Source organism: Mus pahari, chromosome 12 (assembly GCF_900095145.1).
Source record: "Mus pahari chromosome 12, PAHARI_EIJ_v1.1, whole genome shotgun sequence".
Lineage (NCBI taxonomy): Eukaryota > Metazoa > Chordata > Mammalia > Rodentia > Muridae > Mus > Mus pahari.
In genome coordinates, this window is record NC_034601.1 from 7299524 (window position 1) to 7320384 (window position 20861).

Sequence of the window (20861 nt, forward strand, 5' to 3'; positions counted from 1 at the left end):
CTCTCTCTCTCTCTCTCTCTCTCTCTCTCTCTCTCTGCCTTTCTCCACCTCTGCTACCCTCTAACTCCCCTCCGCATGCCCTGAATAAACTCTATTCTATACTAAAAAAAAAAAAAGAATCATAGACTTGGAAGTAACGAGAATAAAGTAGGAAAATTATCCTAAGGGTTCAGTATTACTCCTTCAGTAAAAGTCATAGACTTGGAAGTAACAAGAATAAAGTAGGAAAATGAATTGGTCTAGAAGAGGTCAGGTTATCCTAACCCCACACTTCTCCACTGGAACCATATTTTGCTTTGCAGAACCCAAGGAGAAGAAATGTGAGAAATGATGTTTGTAAGATGATTAACAGATCAAAGTGTTCTTTCCTTGAAATGCTTAGAAAACAACACACACATAAAAGCCAAGGCTAGATTGATAGCTCAACAGTTAAGGGCATTTGTTGCCCTTTCAGAGGACCCTGGTTCAATTCCTGGCACCCACATGTTCACAGCCTACACCCCTGCTGCTATGTACTTGTAGTTTTTGACTTTATAAACCCTAGAGCCAAGAGTTCTTTGAGAAGGAAGCTTGCTCTTGGTCACTGACTTGAATAAAATGGAGTCAAAGGACCTGGGTTTGATAACCAGCACCCACATGAAAGTTCACAAATACCTATTAACTTCAGTTCCTGGGGATCTGAAGTCCTCTTTTAACCCTTGTAAGTACCAGACATATACATGGTGCACATAAAGTTATGCAGCCAAAGAAATGCACATAAAAATAATATATATACATTTTATTCAATGCATTTGAAGAGGAATTTTAGCCTAATTTTAAAATAAAAGTGTACACATACACCTGTGTCCACATGCCCCTGGAGGTGAGGTGATTGTGGTGTGATGTGGGTTCTCCAAAGCGTCGAGTCACCTTTCCAGTCCCACTCCTAATTTTTTAACAGAAGAATATTACAAATTACAGAAAGTTCTCTTGGAGCCAGTGGGGCAGCACAATGGATAAAAGTGCTGTGGCAGAATGGCCCCCATAAGCTCATATTTGAATGTTTGGTTCTTGGTTGGTATATTGTTAAGGATTAGGAGGTGTTGCCTTGTTGGCGGAGTGTGTCATGGAGGCAGGCTGCCAGTACCATTCTAGCTGGTTCTCTGCGTTCATCTTGAAGATGAGATGTAAGCTTTCGCCTATTGCTCCAAAACCATGTCTGTCTGTTGCCACACTCCCTGTCATGATGATGAACCCACCTCCTGAAACAGCAACATTCTGGTCCCACAATTAAATGCTTTCTTCTATTAGTTACCTTCGTTATGGTGTCCCTTTACAGCAATAGAATTGTAACTAAGACAGGTGCTTGCCACCAAACCCGATTGCTTGTTTTCTGGGACCCACATGGTAGGAGAGAAACCACTATTAATTATGCATCCATGCTGTGGCTCACTCCTGCACACACAAACACACACACACACACATATATATACACAAATATTAAATAAATGTAATTTAAAAACAAAGTACTCAGCTACAGGATGTTTTCTTGTTTCAGGTCATATCTTATTTCTAGAAAAATAATTCATGTAAATGAATGTACAGTCATCAGAATATCAAACGCTGTATCTACAATAATAAATTCTCCACATTTGAGGTTGGCATGTTGAATTAGTTCTGACTGCATGTAAGAAAACAAAGGATGTTAATACATGTAAATTTCTTCATGCATCATTAAAATGGTGAAAAAAGGATTAAAATAATCTGGAGGGCAAATCAAAACTTTTTCTTAGACATTTTTTTCTCATAACTATAGACGATAAACTGATACATCACTTTTTTTTTCCCCCTGAGAGAGGGTTTCTCTGTGTAACCCTGGCTGTCCTGGAACTCACTCTGTAGAACAGGCTGGCCTCCAACTCAGAAATCCGCCTGCCTCTGCCTCTGCTGGGATGAAAGGCGAGCGCCACCATCACCCGCGATTACTTGTTTGGTCATCATTTGTTCTAGTCTGGGAAATCTCCAACCCTTTACTATAAAACGGTATCTAAGACAACTTATGCTATTTTTCTGCCTTGAAATTATCTAAAATAGGTACCATATGCCACTTGATACAAAACTCTCCAATCTGAGTCTTGTACCCACTACTTAGAGTACACAAAGGACAAATCTAATGAAATCAAGATAACTGTTAACAAGGAATCAGCTCTATGTTCTGACGTGTCATTTGATAGAAAACAAGGTGAAACAAATTGCTACAGCTTAGTTGGCAGAGTAGTTTAGCATGTAGAATTTGATTTCCCGAATACCAGTGGTACATGCTTGTAATCCCAGAGTTTCAGAAGTAGAGGCAGGAGGGTTTAAAGTTCAAGGCCAGGCCAGAACACATGACAGGAAAACACATGGGTTTTTTGTTTTAAGAAAAAAAAAACAAACAAAAAAACAAAAAAAATGAGGGCTGGGATTTGAACTCGGGACGTCAAGAAGAACAGTCAGTGCTCCTAACCTCTGAGCCATCTCTCCAGCCCACTTTATCACACTCTTGCTTACAATTTTTGTTTAAGCTAAGAGTGATTTAATATCAAACTATTACCAAATTTCTGGCCTTTCACAGCTGACGCAGCAACTGTCTGAAGATATGAACTCTGTGTGCAAGTCAGACTGTGGTCGTACATACCTGTAATCCCAGCAAATAAGGAAGCAGAAGCTTGAAGGTAGGTTGCTTCAGGTTTGAGGCTAGAGATCTACACAAGCCCATTCTCAACCTTCCCTCACCAAAGATGAGTGTATAAGAAACACATTGCTGTCATTCAGTTAACCACTGTATATACTAGTTCTGCACTCACCCTTGCACAATAAAAAAAGGCACATGCCATTTGGTCTCTTGATCTTTATTAAAAATCCCAAATTTTTGACGTTCATAGCTTGGACAGAATAATCATTAATCTCTCCAGTTCTACTGTTCATAGAAAACGACACTATGATGTTATTTATTATTAAGTATCTCTCATAACCCTTCCTGGAGGGTTGTTTCTGTTCTGTAAGGTCATTATAACCATACAAAAGCCTCACACACCAAGCAAACATATTTTAAACTCTGATGGCCTGCTAGGTCCATCCAACAAGACTGTTAGATATTTCCAATACCTGATACAAAAATATTACAAAGTAACACAGAGTACAGCAATGTGATTATAAACAGACAAGCACATCAAAAGGAAAGATGACAGTTTTTATTGTTACAAAACAAAAATTTTAAACTTTAGTCATTTGAGTAATTGCAAGAGCAGACTAAGGGCTTAATCCTCACACAGGCACCAAGTCAGGCACAGTAGGTAGCTACAAATCATAAGAAAAGGGTTTCTTTCCTACCTAGAACACTCATCCATGCTTTGGAATTAGGCCAAAAACATCAAACCTAGCCAGTTCCCATTAATCTTGTTTTCTTTTAAAATGGGCTCTAGGTATTAACCAGGTAAGTAAATATCAGTCACTAAATCCTGGCCAGAGAGATGCACAGTTCTCCTTTAAAACTAGTTAAGTGTGTACATTTCTGGGATCATGGCCCTTAAAATGCAGACTCAGACCATCACGTGAGGAGGGCCAGAGTTCCACCCAGCTCCAGCACAAACTTTTCCCTGGGCAGCAAATGGAGGTAGCAAGGCCTCAGGTTGACATCTGAAGCACTAAGCTAATGTACCTAGCAAAGGGGAGCTTCAGGAAGCACAAAATGCCACTCACCTGCCCAGTCCACAAACCTGAGGTTTCCAGGTCAAGATTTAAAGGGCACAGTGGCATATGTGAAAAGGCAGAGAAAGCAATACTGTTTTGGGCTACTTAGGAAATCCGTGTTTTCTGCCTGTGCAGGCTTAGTGCCTATTTATTTTTCCCTTCCACCGGAGATCAAGCTTTCAGTATTTACCCCTCCCAGTACCTCCACGCCCTCATAACAACCTGGCCGGCATATTATTGTTTCAAGGAAGCATAGGATTAGAGGTATGTAAGAAGTATATTTATTGAAGGGAAGACTCATTAATGATGTTCTAGGATTCTAAAAGTTAAGAATATCCTAGAATAAAAACCATCAAGTATCAAATCTACCCTATCTGAATTCTGGCAATAAATTGGTTCAAATACAATCGATTAAATTGCTGCTAGAAAATAACACTTTCTATTCCGCATACTACAAAATCTAATCAATTGCTAAATTTAAACCTATTAAGTTATGAATTGTGCATATGTAATTATACTTATTTAACCAAGTTGCTGCCATGGCAAGATCTCTTAAGAAACATGATCATGAATAATTAGATGGCATCTGTTACAATCACTGAAAGAAATAAATACAGTATTTGGAGATAATCCCCAAAATACAGTTGACTGCTATCTATCTAATTTACATATAGGTCTGTGAGAGGATTAATTGAACAGTTTATTCTAATAAGGTAGGCAAACAATGAATATAACATCTAATCATTCTACAGCCAGTTATAGTACTGTAACTGGAATTTTCACAAGTGATCTAAAAGTTGGAAGTTGCCTAACATTAAAAGCTACAGCTTTGTCCCTTGACTACCTAAATCTCTACCCAAAGCAATGAAGTCATCATTGAGTGAAGCAGCAGTGAGCAAGTCCATGCCAGTGAGCAAAGGTGCTAGAGTGCTGTCACGTGTAAACAGTCATCCAAGATCATGAAGGAATTACTAGGATTTCTGGAGATTGCCAAAGAGTTTGAGTGACTTTTTTTCCCAAATGATTCATCATGGATCCCTAAGTTGTAAAACTGCATCTGGTTGCAAGCAGTTGCAGTACTTCAACTGTTGACAGGAACTGTCCAACCAAACTTTCAAAGTCCCACATTGTAAAAGTAGATCTAGTGGTTTCAGAAATGAATTATCTTGTTACAGAGAATAGCTTGACATCAGTTTATAGTTTTTTACACGCAATCACCATATATTTCAATAATTAAAAACAAGAAGAAAATGTGTTTAATCATTTATAAACAAGTTGCTTTGTCATTAAATTTCAGGCAATATACACTCAGTTCAACTTCTGATGGTTTGGTTTTATATACCCCCTCACTCCCCACTGGATAGCAAATTATTAACAACAAAATGCTGCATTTCCTCTTCCACAGTAAGAAAAGGACAACAACTACAATGTTGTTAAATACCATCTCTTAAAATTCAATATATTTACTTGAAAGATTAAATAACTTAGCATAAAAGTCATATGATCATTAATGTAAAATGGGGCAAACCAAATCATGATGCTACATGCCTATGAAAAAGGGTTGAAATGAAAAAAGGGTATAGCTGAAAAGCATAAGATCTTTAGAATCCAGAATGTATTATCCTTTTGCATTGTCAACCACATACAGTTTAAACTTGTAGAAGACAGAATGATAGCACAAAAATGTACTGCTCTATAAAAATCCAACATCTACACACGTTTTATGTTTACTTTAGACATTATCTCCTTATTGAAATGACAATTTGATATATAACCATTTACTTTAAAATGGATGGGTCGAAATGATGATACATACTCTTTCAAACTTCAAAGTCCCTAAAATGTTGACTAATCCTGTTGATGTGATAATTCCAATGAAACCTTTTTAGAATTACCTTCATCCTTCTATTACCCTGTAGAGGTAGGCCTTTCACAGGTGCTGGCCAAGTCCTATGACTTAAGAACTTTGGCACCATACACACAACATTCTTAAGAGTCTAAGTGTTTTAACAGCAGACAGAACTTGTTTCAAAAGGGAAATCTTTGGAAATAATTAAGACTCAAGCATTTGCTAATATTTTTCCTTATTAGCATGGCAATACATGAAGGATTTTGTTCTCATTAGAGCTTCCATAGATCACAGAAAATAAAAAGCCCAGATATTTGCAGACATCATAAAATTTGAATTTCATGCAATTTAATAGCCATATGTGTAGTTCAAAGAACTGTAGGCACTACCTTAGCCCTGTCCTTAAGACACCAACTCATTCATCTTAGCCACTGGCATTCCATTGTATTTTGTTTGGTTTGTGACTGGAAATACAGTTGGCTTTTCTTTTCTGCGAAGAAGATTACAGGGATGGGCCATACCATTAAGCATATCATTGGAACGTATCTTAGGAATCATAACGGAAAAGAGGCCATTCTCACAAATGGAAGCACATTCTACACAAAGGAAACTTCTGACAAACCTCTTCCATTTCCCATTCATTCTCATGAAACATTCAGGCATGATAGCTGTAGTAGAAAGTCACACTTTGAGCTGAAACCACACCACAATGCTGCACTGTGGTTCCTCCAAATCATGGTTACCAAATTCCAGCTTATAGTTAAGAAATAACTGAAACAAAACCTATTCTGTGCTTGATTCTATTTATTCCTGTTTATGTTAGTGTACAGTTTGTGATGACTAAAATGTTTAGTCTTTGGATTGAGAAATGGCACGAAGCAGTGAGGCTCTTCATCCTTTCACGTTACTGACAATGTGGGCAACCTGTGGAACTGACAGGGTTTCATACTAGATGCATGCAGCTCTTAGAGAAATCCAAGGGTTTGCCAGTTTCACATGCTTTACTCTGAATTCCACTAATGTAACAAGCTAATGGAGCTGTCTGTAGGGACATAGTTTCATTAAGCTTTACTTACAAAGTTGACAGTAATGCTGTTTTTTTTAATTTGCAAACAACTTACTGTCTTTAAGAAATCATACTAATTGGCAGGAAATAATAGACCTAGTTAGGAAAGCAGTGTTAAAAGTTGTATAAAGGTGCTTATGTATACATTAACCATCAATATAAGGGCTCAAGCAAAATCCTTCCTTTAATACAAACTTGAGCAGTGTTTGTAAATGCTCCATTTAAAGTGAGTGGGAAGGGAAAGTTTAGAAAAATCCAAGTAATAAAATGTATTCAATTACTTGGCAGTTAAAAAGCTAATGCAACAATGTTACATTAAGATAAAAAACAGTATTCAAAAGCAATTCAAATACCGAAAGGGTTCAAATTGAATATTTTATTAACATGGTAGTTGTCTTTTTAACACTTGCAGACAAACTCGCACACCCAGAATCATCTGCCTGGGGGGAAAGACTAACTATGCTAAGAGGAAAATGAAAAATAAAATTCCTGTAGGTTTTCATTTTTGTAGGCAATTATGTCCACATCACTTACAAAGCTATTGCCAAATCTGTCCAAGGAAGTGAAGTTTGCAAGGGGGGCAAAATCTTGGGAAAATTCAACAGTGGCATAGCAGAGCTCTCAATATGAGAAAGCTGACATAATGTGGGCGTTTGCTGTGACCTTTCTTTGCAAAGTATGGGGAGAGGTTTGTCAATGGGCAGAAAGTAAGAGAAGGCGGTGTGAAGTAGGCTCTTGCAGTCAATTCTCCTCACGGTATTGTGCAGGGTCATCAAGGAAATGCTTAGTCTTTCTCTGGAACCAGTTTTAGAACTTTTCCAATTGCAATGGTCTTACCTAGAAATGAAATTTTGAGAAAAAAAAAAAAAAGAAAGAAAGAAAGAAAGAAAAAGTCTTTCAGTAATTAACAGCAAGTTTATGGAATGTATTAACCAAAAGAAAAATTTGTCATTGTGCAAATTCCTGATTTAATATCTTTGTTCTCCTAAACCATGGTATTTGGTTAGGTAAGTTTGAATGAGTCTTACTGGGAAGTGGCCTACAACAGCAGAATACCACTAGATGATAAAATTAATAAATTACAGCACATTCAACAACATGGCTAAACTTAAAAGAATCTGCTAAATAAAGCAAAACAAAAAGGGGTCACATATATCTGTATAGCAACTAAAAAGGAAACCTAACCCTAAGTGACTATAAAGACAGCATGTGGCTCAGTGAAGACACTCTCCAGGAACATGCCTGTGGACTTAAGGGTGTAGGAGGACAAAACCACATCCATGATTCATGAAAAGCCTAAACGATTATCTTTCTGCATCCGTCCTTTCTTTTCCTCCTGGTAGATTTTGTCAGGCACTATGGGCACAGGGCAAACACCTGTGCTTCTAGAGCCTGAAATCTCGAGTTTAAGGCTAGCTGGGCCTTACATAGAAAGGATGTCTCAAAAACAAATAAGCAAAAACCTGTTAAACCATTAAGTATAAAAATGTCAAGTATCAACAAGTTTGGAAGATGAAGTGTTTACAGTGAAGCCAGGAGCTAGTCAAGCTTTTGGGGAAAAGTAACATCAAGAGTTTTATCCTGTCCACTCCAGCATGGTTTAATATTGGAAAGTACCATGTTAAATCAGGGTTATCTGTATTCTCTGTTTAACTACAGAGCTTTCTGTAGTTTTTTAGTTGCCAGGCATGGGGATTCACACTTGTAATCCCAGCACTCAGGAAGCCAAGGCAGCAGGACTGCAGTGAGTTGGAGGCCAGCATAGGCCCCACTATGAGACCCTGCCTCAAAACAACACATGATGCTGGGCATACAGTGTGGAGTGCTGTGGGGCATGGAAGACTCCAGGCACTGGCAAAGCAGAGGCAGGAAGATCACAAGTTCAGGGTCATCAGATCATCTGAAACCACACAGTAAGTTTGAGGACAGCTTGGATAATTTGAGACCAAACAAACAAACAAACAAAAAACAATGTTTTAGAAATATTAGAACACAAGAAAATGTTCCAGAACAATCATCCCATTTTCATATCAAGGAATTTTTGGACCATTACAAGAAAATTATCAATCAAAGGTAGTGTAGAAATGGATGCCCTCCAGAATGTGAATTACATATTAAATTAAAAAAAAAATTAAGCCACATAACCCTTCTATTCTTCATGTTTACTATAAAAGTCTTCATTATAGAAATGTCTTAGCCGGGCATGGTGGCACACGCCTTTAATCCCAGCACTCGGGAGGCAGAGGCAGGCGGATTTCTGAGTTCAAGGCCAGCCTGGTCTACAAAGTGAGTTCCAGGACAGCCAGAGCTATACAGAGAAACCCTGTCTCGAAAAACCAGAAAAGAAAAAAAAAGAAATGTCTTAGTAAATTTAATTTTTTCCAACATAGAACATTACTGGTAGTGTATGATAATTCTGTTTTTTATTCAAGAACAGAACATAAATCTGGGGGTTCTTTGAATCTACTGCAATAAGAACAGTACTTACATAATGTTGATTACTAAAGCCTGACATCAGACATTGAAAAATGCTTACCCTCATCTCTTAAGGTAAAACGTCCCATCTGAGGGAAGTCCTTAAAGGTCTCCAGGCAGATGGTTCCTGCTGTCCTTAAACGCGCAATGCATACTTGATCTTGTTTTACAAAACGGGGTCGAGTCTTACTTTTCTCTCCTGATTTCTTGTCTACCAAGCAGATTAAGGCCTAGCCAAAAAAAGAGGGTAAGAAAAAATTAAAATGTTAAATGTAAGCAACTCTAAAAATATAAATAATTGTAACCTGAGCATGGTATTGAATACCTGTAATCCTAATGCTTGAGAAGCCAAAGCAGGAGGCTGATAAGTTCTAAGCTAGCCTAAGCTACATAGTGGGACCCTGTCTCAAAATAACAAAAACAAAAGATGGACAGCATGATAACTTTTTGGGTAAAAGCACTTGCCACTTAAGTCTCTTGACCTGAGTTTGGTCCTCAAAGTGGAAAAAGACAAATGACTCCAAAAAGTTGTCCTCTGACCTCTGTCCTTGAACCATCACACTCCCTCATCCCAGAATGGAAAAAAAAAAAAATCTATTAATAATGCTAATCAGAAGTTATCAGGACATAACATTCTTAAAGCAGAACTCACTGTTATTTCGACTTCTTCGATACAGGTATGAATATGCAGCACCGCATTATACCCTGGGCAGATGATGGACTTGTGCTCTATAATCACTATCTGTCAAATTAAAAACAAAAAAAAGTCCTCATAACTTTACCTTCAATGCTCTAAAGGTAGAACAGCCCGAGCAGTAACCATAACCACCTTCTCTTACTGTACTTCTACCTTGTTATTCTGTTAATAAGAATTCAGTTGTCCAACCTCAGCTCTACCATAACCAGTGCCCTGTATGGAGACGGGCAAGTGCCTGGTGGATGTCAGTTCAGCAGGTAGACTGAGAAGCCTTCACTGTGTATCACCCAGGGAATGCAGGAACACGTTACCTAGATGTGAGCCTCCCATAGCTTATCCATTTCTCAATACTCAAGGCAGTTAGTAAACAAGAGAATGCATTTGGCATTAAAAAACAAACAAAAACTTAAGTCATACTTTTTTGGGGGAAGGATTAAGATTTATTTGAGTTTATGTGCATTAGTCTTGCCTGCATTGTTTTGTCTGTGCACCACCTGCAAACCTAGTACATGAAAGGGTTAGAGAAGGGTGCTGGAACCCATGGAATGGGAATTATAGGTAGTTCTAACCTGTAGGTACTTGGAACCGCAACAAGAACTCTTAACGACTGAGCCATCTCTCTAGCTCCAGTTTATTCAACAGTACTCAAAAAGTTCTGTTAATGGTACCAGCCATTTGTTCTTACTCTCCTAAGATGGTCAGGTTAAATATAAGCAAGACCCAAGTCTAAAACCTTTACAAAGTAAACATTACTTAAATTTTACCAACAAACCAAAAATAAAATGAAATTTACAAGAAAATACTATCTGGTAAATTTTTTAAAAAATATTTATTATTATATTTAAGTATACTGTAGCTGTCTTCAGACACTCCAGAAGAGAATGTCACAGCTCATTACAGATGGTTGTAAGCCACCATGGGGTTGCTGAGGTTTGAACTTAGGACCATTGGGAGAGCAGCCAGTGTTCTTAACCGCTGAACCATCTCTCCAGCCCCTACCTGGTAAATTCTTACAGCATCTTGAAACTGTGAGATACTATAGTTGTAATGTACAAATGAGTTCCTCTGATACAGGTCATGTTGCATGTCACAAATACTCAGGACAAAGGCACTGAAATTAAGTTTTAACAACCATGAAGAGGAATGCAGTAACTTCTTTACCTGGGCATCAAATGTGCGTCCAGAATGGCAAAGATTATTAAGATCACAAAGGATGAACCCTGGAAGAATCTCTTCCTCTTCAATTCCTTTCAGTCTGATTTTGAGGTTTTCACCTGGAGCTACAGAGTCTGTTTCTACATCATCAGAAAGTATTCCGAGAACTTCCACGTTGTGCTTAAAAAGAAACCAAAGTTGGAAGTTTTCTGACACATGAACATTTTATAAGATATAAAATGACCTTGATGTTTATTAAGAAGCTAAAAATCTAAAAGTCAAAATAAAAATAAAATGTTTTAGCCAGAAATAAACTTTTGAGGAAAAGAAAGGGGATCAATCTTGGCTTGTCAGACAAGCACTCTGCCACCTGCTGTACAGTTGCAAATAACAAGTTGCAAATGTCACAACTTGTTATTTTTAAACATCACATTCTAACAACTTCTAAGTAGAATACAGAACAAAGTTCATTTTCAAAATTAAACCATTGTAATGACTAGTACTGTCAAATCCGGTACACCTGTGAGAGATTAGCCCCTGGGCATGCTTGAAGAGAATTACCTTAAGTTAACTGATGTAGGAAGAATCATCTTTACTGTGGCTGAGGTCATTCTGAGCTGGGGAACTACACTACAACATGGAGAAAGTGAGCTGAGAGCTAGTACTTATCCTCCTGTGATCGCAAATGCATTGTGATACATCAGTGGCTTCCAACTTCTGTGGCCTTGACTTTCCTGCCATGATGGACTGTACCCTTTAACTAAGAAAAGCTAAAATAAAGCCTTGATTCTTTGAGTTGCTTCGCTCAGTTCCCCCAAACTATTTATTTTAAGCATGAGTGTTTTACCTGAATGTGTATGTGCCCCACATGTGTGCCTGGTTCCCAAAAAAGTCAGAAGTGATAACATCAGGTGCCATGGAACTGGAGTTATATTTTATTGGGAGTCACTGTGTCACTGCTGGGAACTGAACCCAGGTCGTCAGCAAGAGCAAGTGCTCCTTAACCACTAAACCATCTCTCCAGCCTCATTGCTTTGGTTTTAGAAAATTACTTTCATTTATATATAGGTGTGTGCTCATCTCTGTGTGTAGAGTGCCGTGTATTGCATGAATTAAGTTCCCTTTAAGGGCCAAGTCACCTCTCCAGCCCCTTCCTTGAGTTGTTTTTCTCAGAGTATTTTATCAGCCACAGGAAACTAAGACAAACATCAAATTTAATAAGTGGATTTTTAACTCTCTTAAATGTAAATTTCAGAATTCAAGAATTATTTCCCCACAGCAAGTCAATCCTCAATTAAGCAGGTATTTCTGAAAGTTATTTTAACAAGTGAATTTTAAAAATGTATTGTGTAGGCCAGAAAGATGGTACAGTAGTAAGAGCACTTGCTGCTCTTTCAGAGGACCCATTATCAATTCCTAGCACCCAACTGGTAGCTCACAACTACCCTATAATTCCACTTCCAGTAAAGCCAACATTCCATGGCTGCTGTGGATTTCAGGTATACATAATGCACAGAAGTAGGAAAAGCATTCACATATACAAAATAAGAACTGGCCAGTCATGTGCTGCTATGGTCAGCACGGTATTGTTACTGACACACTTTCTTTGTTGTTTCACCAATGGCCCTGCATAGGAAGGATGGAGGTGTGATACAGATAATGGGACCAAAGCATTATGTGTACTAACAAAAGGTATTAACCTAGAAAGCATTTAAAAATATCAATCTGTTTCTTGGTATAATTTTATAATCCCTCAAAATAAAAATCATCAAATCTACCTTTAAACCCACTAACAGGATTTGTTTGTTACAATGTGTATCTGGTTTGGGCGTGGGTGTGCACTGGTGTGCAAGGTACATGTGGAACAGAGGTCAGAGGACTACTGTGTAGTGTTTCTCTCCTTTTTCCTTTATGTGGGTTCTAGGTATCAAGGGTCAAATCTTTTATATACTGAGTCACCCTTCCTGCCCTTAAATATTTTTTTCTTTGTTTTTTTTTTTTGGTTTGGAGACAGGGTTTCTCTGTATAGCCCTAGAACTCACTCTGTAGACCAGGCTGACCTCAAACTCAGAAATCAGTCTGCCTCTGCCTCCTGAGTGCTGGGACTTAAGGTATGTGCCACTACCTCTGACTTATTTTTTGGTTTTTCGAGACAGGGTTTCTCTGTGTAGTCTTGGCTGTCCTGGAACTCACTCTGTTGACCAGGCTGGTCTTGAACTCAGAAATTCGCCTGCCTCTGCCTCCCAAGTGCATCACCACCTGGCCTGACTTAATTTTTTTTTTTAATGTTTTTTTAAAGATTTATTTATTTATTATATGTAAGTATACTGTAGTTGTCTTCAGACACTCCAGAAGAGGGCGTCAGATCTTGTTACAGATGGTTATGAGCCACCATGTGGTTGCTGGGATTTGAACTCCGGACCTTTGGAAGAGCAGTCCCGTGCTCTTACCCACTGAGCCATCTCACCAGCCCCTGACTTAATTTTTTATGTTAATTTTTTTAAAGTTACCTAAGGTACCTAAAAGCACTTTATAACCTACTATGACCTTGAATTCCAGAATGTCCTCCCTATGCCTCCCAAGTGCTGAGATTACAGATTTGCACTACCACACCCGGCTTTGAAATATTTAATTGCAACCTACATTTTTTAAAAAGCTTTATTTCTATTGAAGTATATACCAAGTGAGTACAGGTGCCCAGAAAACCCAAAGAACATTATGGAACCAGAGACAAGAAGATTTGTAAGCTCCCCAAAGTGCTGGAATTAAATTCCGGTACTCTGCAACAGCAGCAAGTACTCAATCATCAAACCAACTCTTGAGCCCCTAAAATTTACTATCTTTAAGCATAAAGCTGGTAGTATTAAGGTCATAAATGAACGGGTGAAGTTAACAATGCTAAGCATTTAAAAAACTGGACTCTTCTCATGTTGCAAATGTGAAATTACACATACTCAATAAACAACAATGCATTATCTCTAAGCACTTCACCATACCATTATTTCTAGGGATCTCACATAAAGGGCTGGGACTATAACTCAGTGGCAGAATGTCTGCTCAGCACATATAAGCCCTTGGGTTCAACTTCCAGCACCACAAATATAAACACAAATAATATCTGACTTTTTGTAGTTGGCTTTCACTTTACATAATGCCTTCTTAAGTTTGTCCGTTTTGGAGCATGTTATAGTTTTCTTTGCTTCAAAGGATAGTGAGATTATTTTTTAATCTTTTACAGATGGTTGTGAGCCACCTGACGTGGATGCTGGGAATGGAACTCAGATCTTCTGGAAATGCTGAGCTATCTCTATAGTCCTAACGTTAAGTGAAAGAAAGAAAAAAAGAAAAAAGAAAGTTTTCAGCTAATGATAGCTAAATGAACTGCCACGTATTCCAGTGCATAGCTGAATGATTTTCTACTGTATATACATGCCACGTTTTGGTCATTTTGGAGCAGTGCTACTATGAGCATAGTTTTTCAAATTACAGGTCCAGAGAAACTTCTCCACCAACACATTACAAAATGATCTTTAAGGATTGGGGATTTAGGTCAATGCTAAAGTGCCTAACTAGAAAGAGCTAAGGTAGGTCCTTAGCTTGGGGCTGGGAGGTTTTATACCAATAAAAATAACACCCCAAAGATGATGATGATGATGATAATAATAATAATAATAATAATTCCCTGAAAGCACAGCCATGGATATGCTATCTCGCGGCATCTGAATGGCACAGGCCACAGACTCAGAGATACATAGGCATACCAGGATAGTTTTCTTCCATGGCTCACTTAATTTGTGTTGTTAAGTAAAGCAGTTACTTAACCACTGCAAATCCCTTATTTTATTTGCCTCTATTGAGAATGGGACAGGTTGATAGTTTCAAACCTTCATGTTGTACTTTCTTCCTTTAAAAAAAAAAGATTTATTTATCATATGTATGTGAGTACACTGTCGCTGTCTTCAGACACAGCAAAAGAGGGCATCGGATCCCATTGCAGATGGTTGTGAGCCACCATGTGGTTGCTGGGAATTGAACTCAGGATCTCTCTGGAAGAGCAGTCAGAGCCATCTTTCTAGCCCCATGTTGTACCTTCTAACAGGGTCAGCTAACCCTTTGTAACTGATTTAAAACAAACAAACAAACAAAGGTTTTGTTGTTTGTTAATTTTTTTTAGATGGTGCTTGGCTGTCCTGTAACTTTACAGATCAAGCTGTCCTCTGCCTCCCACATGCTGGGATTAAAGGTGTGCCTCCACTGCCCAGCCTCTATTTGTTCTTTAATTTCACCTATGACTAATAGAACAATTATTACTTATAAAACCTATTTATTTTAGTGGAAACTCCTAAGTTTTTGAAGTTTGGGCTCTGTGAACATTTTCAAGAGATTAAAGTAAGATAACACATACTAATGCTTACCTTATTTGGCATCATTACAAGCTGCTGGCCTTTACAAATAGATCCAGATTCCAGCTTTCCCAGGACCACAGTCCCCATATCCTATTCAAATTTAGGATTTAAAAAAAAAAAAAAAGTAAAAACTTTCAAGACTTTTATTGCTGATTATAGCAGGTGAATAACCCAAAGTGAAATTGTATGGAAATTATCTATCAAGGAAAACTATTTAGCTTAGTAAGTGATAGAATGCATATAATCATTCTTAAACACACAGAAGGTAACAAATCCTCCATAATAATTTGTATCTTAGGCCATAATAATTTGTATCTTTATTAAATAATAAAGAATGATTAAGCTTCAAACAGCACAGAATTTTACCTTGGAAGATCTAAATTATCTGTACAAATATAGAAAAACTACTTAATTGTAAACTAATCAAGGGATAAAAGACTTCAAGTAAGTAAGACACGACATGAATTGTTACTGTCGCAATCTAAAGGTCAAGTGAGGGCTTGGGATGTAGCTCAGTGCAGACAGCTTGCCTGATGTGCTGCTTACTCAAGCCTCTGTACTGCAAAGCAAAAATACCTAAGAAACAACTAAAGCCAAGGAAGCCAATTTTTTTGTAGGTGATTGAGCTGTATGGGATTATTTTTGTGGACACGGGGTCTCAAGGTGTAGCCCCGGGCTAGCCTAGAATTTGCTATGTAGACCAGGCTTGAGTTAAAAGATCCACCACCTGTCTTTGCCTCCCAAGTGCTGAAATTAAATATATGCACTACCACCACCCAATGCACTTGACTCTGTCAAAAAAAGCCCTCATGTATTGATACTATTATAACTAAATGCACTCTTCTTCTTGCAAGGCTACTTATCAATAGCTACCACTTTTAATGTGAAAAATCTTTCAGAATAGCCTTTTCATTGTATTATTATTACAGCTAAAAAATTACTCACTGAAAATATCCAAGCTAAGCTGAAAGTCATGGCCTTCCACAAACAAACATTCAAAAGGATAATAATAACATTTATTATATTATTATATTTTTTTCCCATAACTTAAAACAAAAGACAATGATTTGATCTCCCTTAAAATACAATAACTTTGTTATTTGAGGTACCTTGTACTTATCAACAATTGGCAGCCTGATTGGTCCATCAATTGATCTATTGAAGTTTGGCAAATTATCCAGATATGGAATAAATGGTAAGCCACTGAGAACAGAACAATATCAATTAAAGAAAGTAAACACAATAATTTTTAAAAATCTAAGAAGTTACATTATTATAATTTGAACAAAAAATGACATTTTTCCCGTGTACATTTCTTCATTTAATATATTTCCTTTTCATGAAACTTACACTGTAGAAAACTAAAATAAAACATAATACCTTACTTTTCAAAAAAGCTCCCTAGGCTAGGTATAATGATACAACCCTGTAATCCCAGCACTTGGAACACTTAGATAAGAGAGTAATAAATTCAAGGCTAGCCTGGGCTACAAAGTGAGATTATTGTCTCAAAATAGAACACAACACAACAAAAACTACAAAACATACACAGAACTTCTCTGAATGTTTACTCATTGACTTACTGTGTGTGTTTGTGTGTCTGTGTGCATACAGGGTCAGAGGACAGTTTGCAAGGGTCAGTTCTCTCCTTTAATGGTCTGGGCCTTGGCAGCAAGCACCTTGAGCGGCTGAGCTGTCCTGGTCCAGTTTCCCCATAGTTTATATTAAGTCAGAAAGGTTCTGCAACAGCCTACCTTGTAATAGCAACTACATAAGGACAAGGAACATAAAGTTTTGCTATGTCTTCTAGACTTGCCTCAAGTTCAATCCTGCTTCAAAGGCTGGGATTACAGGCAGGCACCAAATGCCTATATTTCTACTTTCAAGTACTGAATTTCATGCATTGTAAAATTTAAATTCAGGGTTTCATAACCCAACTTCTCTGTGAGGCAACAGTGTCTAGCAAGGCTGTCTGCTTCAGAGTAATTACAAACAAATCCTAAAATAATATATGTGGAAGTTCAGGAGACTCACAATAGCCAAATAGAAAAAAGAAAAAAGGGGAGGGAAAAAAAAAGGAGAAAGCAAGGTAAGAAAAGGAATTGAGGGGCTGGAGAGATGGCTCAGAAGTTAAGAGCGCTGACTGCTCTTCCAGAGGTTCTGAGTTCAATTTCCAGCAACCACATGGTGGCTCACAGCCATCTGCAATGGACCTAATGTCCTCTTCTGATGTGTCTGAAGACAGCTAAGTGTACTCACATACATATGATGAATCTCAAACAAAATTTAAAAAAGAGTTAAGAAAAAAAAGCAAAATTTTAACCAATTTCCAAGTTCTATAGTAAGCAAGACTGTACAGAAGTAAGATCTCTTCTCAGTTACTATTAAGATATGTCCATCCTCCCTTTAAAACAAAAGTCAGAAAGGTTACTCACATGTACCAAGGACAGAAATCTGATTGCTCCTTAAGATTTGCTCCTGTCAGTCCTGAGCAGGGCATAAAATGAATGTCCTTTTTGGGATTGAAGCCAACTTTTTTCAAAAATGGTACTAGCTTCTCTTTACATTCTTCATATCTATGAATATTTAGAAATAAATCAATTATGCCAACTAGACAAACTCTACTTTCATCAGTAAACAAAAAGATTAAAAAACTGGAAGAAACAATGCAAGCAATAACAAAACAGTAACTTTACTGACATGTCTGTAAAACCCCAGCAGAGCATCCCAGCTTACCTCTCGCTGCTCCAGTTGACCGTCGGATCATCCATCTTATTAATTAGCACAATTAAGTGTTTGACTCCTGCTGTCTTTGCCAACATTGCATGTTCTCTTGTCTGTCCTCCTTTTTCAAATCCAGTTTCAAACTCTCCTTTCCTGGCTGAGATTACCTATTCCAAGAAACCAAGTAACTTATTTCCATGTGCTATGCCATAATATCAAAACAAATAAATATGGATGCTTTTTCTAACCCTTTAAATTCCCTAAATCTAGCATACATGTGCATTCACTTCAAATGTTTCAGGCTAAGGATGTGATAAAATATATATTTAGCAACTTCAGGGAACAGAGTCCAATATCTAGTATGTGTGAGTGTAGGCTCCTGCTAAGGCTAGAGGTTTCAGATACCCTTGAATCCTGACTTACAGGCTTGTGAACCACTCAACATGGATGCTGAGAATCAAACTCAGGTTCTCTGCAAGAGCAGTTATGTGCTATTAACTACTAAATCATCTCTCCAGCCCTTACTGGATTTAATCTCCAATAGTATCAACAAGGTTGGGTGTGGTGGCGCACACCTTTAATCCCAACACTTGGGAGACAGAGGCAAGAGAATTTCTGAGTTCGAGGCTAGCCTGGTCTACTGGTCTACAGAGTGAGTTCCAGGACAGCCAGAGCTACACAGAGAAACTCTTGTTTTGAAAAACAAACAAACAAAAACAAAAAAATTAGTATCAACAAAATAAAACAAAAAACTAATTAGCGTGTAAGCTGGTGCATACTTGTAATCCTAGTATTTGGGAGTCTAAAGCAAGAGGATAATGAGTTAAGGAGAGCATGTACCACCAAGGAGGGAAAGGGAAGGGGAGAGGAGAAATGCAAGACTTCATTCAAGAAAACACTAAATTTGGACACATGGATAACAGCAATAAAAAAATGTTTAATATATTTTTTAATAATTATAAACAGTTGACAGAAGTGAATACTGTGACTAATGTATATGTCATAATGTACTACAAGTAACTTTTATGGAGTGATTAGAATATTAAAGTTAAGCTGGGAGTGGTGAATTTCTGAGAATTTCTGAGTTCGAAGCCAGCCTGGTCTACAAAGTGAGTTCCAGGACAGCCAGGGCTATACAGAGAAGCCCTGTCTCAAAAAACAACAACAACAAAAAAAAGAATATTAGAGTTAGAGTTGTAGAGCACACCTTCAATTAGAGGCAAGCAGATCTCTGACCAGGTCAGCCAGAGGTACATGGTGAAACTTTCACAAATCAGAAAGCGAAGACCATTGATTCAAGCCTTTTCAATGGAAAAGATACACCCTGGGATATTAATAAAGATGTACAGAATATGAATGTCTTTCTTACCAGTACAGCCAAGTCAGCTTGAGAGGCACCACCAATCATATTTGGAACAAAACTCTTATGGCCAGGAGCATCTAGAATTGTAAAATGCTTCTTTTCCGTTTCAAAATAGGCACGACCCACCTCTACTGTTTTACCCTTGTCGCGTTCTTCCTGATTTGTGTCTAAGGCCCAGGACAAGTACCTGGAAGGATTTATAAAGAATACATGATTACCTTTAAAAATATTCTTTACCATTAAATATGTGATTCAATGTGACAACCAGTTTCATGTCCACTATTCATCTGTGTCATAGCACTAGTCTAGTAAAAGAAAAAAAGAGAATTCAATATGAATTGAACAGAACATTTACTCATAAAGGTAAAAGTGTTGGGCATGATTAATTCCAGTATCAGGGAAACTGAGGCAAGTGGATATAGAATGTTTGAGACCATCCTGAGCTACTTATCAAAATCTACAAGAAAGGTGACAGAAAACAGGAAAAACAAGGATGAGTCACAATGCTAACACTGCTTCTAATGCACTGTCTCTCCCTCCCTCAGTTTTGGCCATGGAATATTTGGTCCATAGTAGTGTTGTTTAGGACGGCTTTGTCGGAAGTGAATGCTATTGAAGACTGGCTTGGAGAATTTAAAGCTTTACACTGCTTCTGGTTTGCTCTCAGCTTGCTATTCCCACCAGTCGCTACCAGCTGTTGAGCCTCCCAGCCACAATAGATTTGTCTCCCTCTAGAACAATAGTCCAAATAATCTTTCCTTCAATAAGTTGCTTCTGGTCAGTGTTTAATCACAGCAAGAGAAAAATAATTAATACAACTAAATCCAAAATGCAACATCACAGAGTGAAATAATTGTCCTTTCTTCACTTTTCTAACTATATGAAAGAATACAAATGTTGCAAAAACAAGGGCACTAAAGCCAGACAGTTTAGTTCTTATCTATGTCCCAATACCATAATCATTTATAGACTAGAAGGAATAAATTTGAGGCCAATCCAGGCTACAGAATGAGAACTTATCTCAAAAAAGCATTTTTTTTTTTTTTGTTTTTGTTTTTTTTTTCGAGACAGGGTTTCTCTGTGTAGCCCTGGTTGTCCTGGAACTCACATTGTAGACCAGGCTGTCCTGGAACTCAGAAATCTGCCTGCCTCTGCCTCCCAAGTGCTGGGGGAAAAAGCATATTTTTTTTCCCACAAGACCACCATTCACATCATGTTGGAACTGTGGTTACTAATTAAAATTACTGATATTATTTCACTGTGTAAGAATTATATAATTCGCCGGGCTTGGTGGCGCAGGCCTTTAATCCCAGCACGCGGGAGGCAGAGGCAGGCGGATTTCTGAGTTCGAGGCCAGCCTGGTCTACCAAGTGAGTTCCAGGACAGCCAGAGCTATACAGAGAAACCCTGTCTCG

The 20861-nt window shown here is 37.9% G+C and overlaps 1 protein-coding gene across 2 annotated transcripts in view; it reads right to left on the reverse strand.

Annotated features, from left to right (window-relative positions):
* Window positions 1-2854: 2854 nt before the first annotated feature.
* Window positions 2855-20861, reverse strand: part of Gspt1 (G1 to S phase transition 1) — a 38604-nt gene continuing 20597 nt past the window's right edge. For both annotated transcript variants that reach the window (XM_021208902.1, XM_021208901.1), the window contains exons 7-15: window positions 19453-19633; window positions 18096-18250; window positions 17795-17935; window positions 16469-16562; window positions 15369-15449; window positions 10960-11133; window positions 9754-9843; window positions 9163-9331; window positions 2855-7463 (exon numbers count right to left, since the gene is read on the reverse strand). In XM_021208902.1, coding sequence (XP_021064561.1) covers window positions 7411-7463; window positions 9163-9331; window positions 9754-9843; window positions 10960-11133; window positions 15369-15449; window positions 16469-16562; window positions 17795-17935; window positions 18096-18250; window positions 19453-19633 — 1138 coding nt within the window. In that variant the 3' untranslated portion in view covers window positions 2855-7410. The remainder of the gene's footprint in view (window positions 7464-9162; window positions 9332-9753; window positions 9844-10959; window positions 11134-15368; window positions 15450-16468; window positions 16563-17794; window positions 17936-18095; window positions 18251-19452; window positions 19634-20861) is intronic.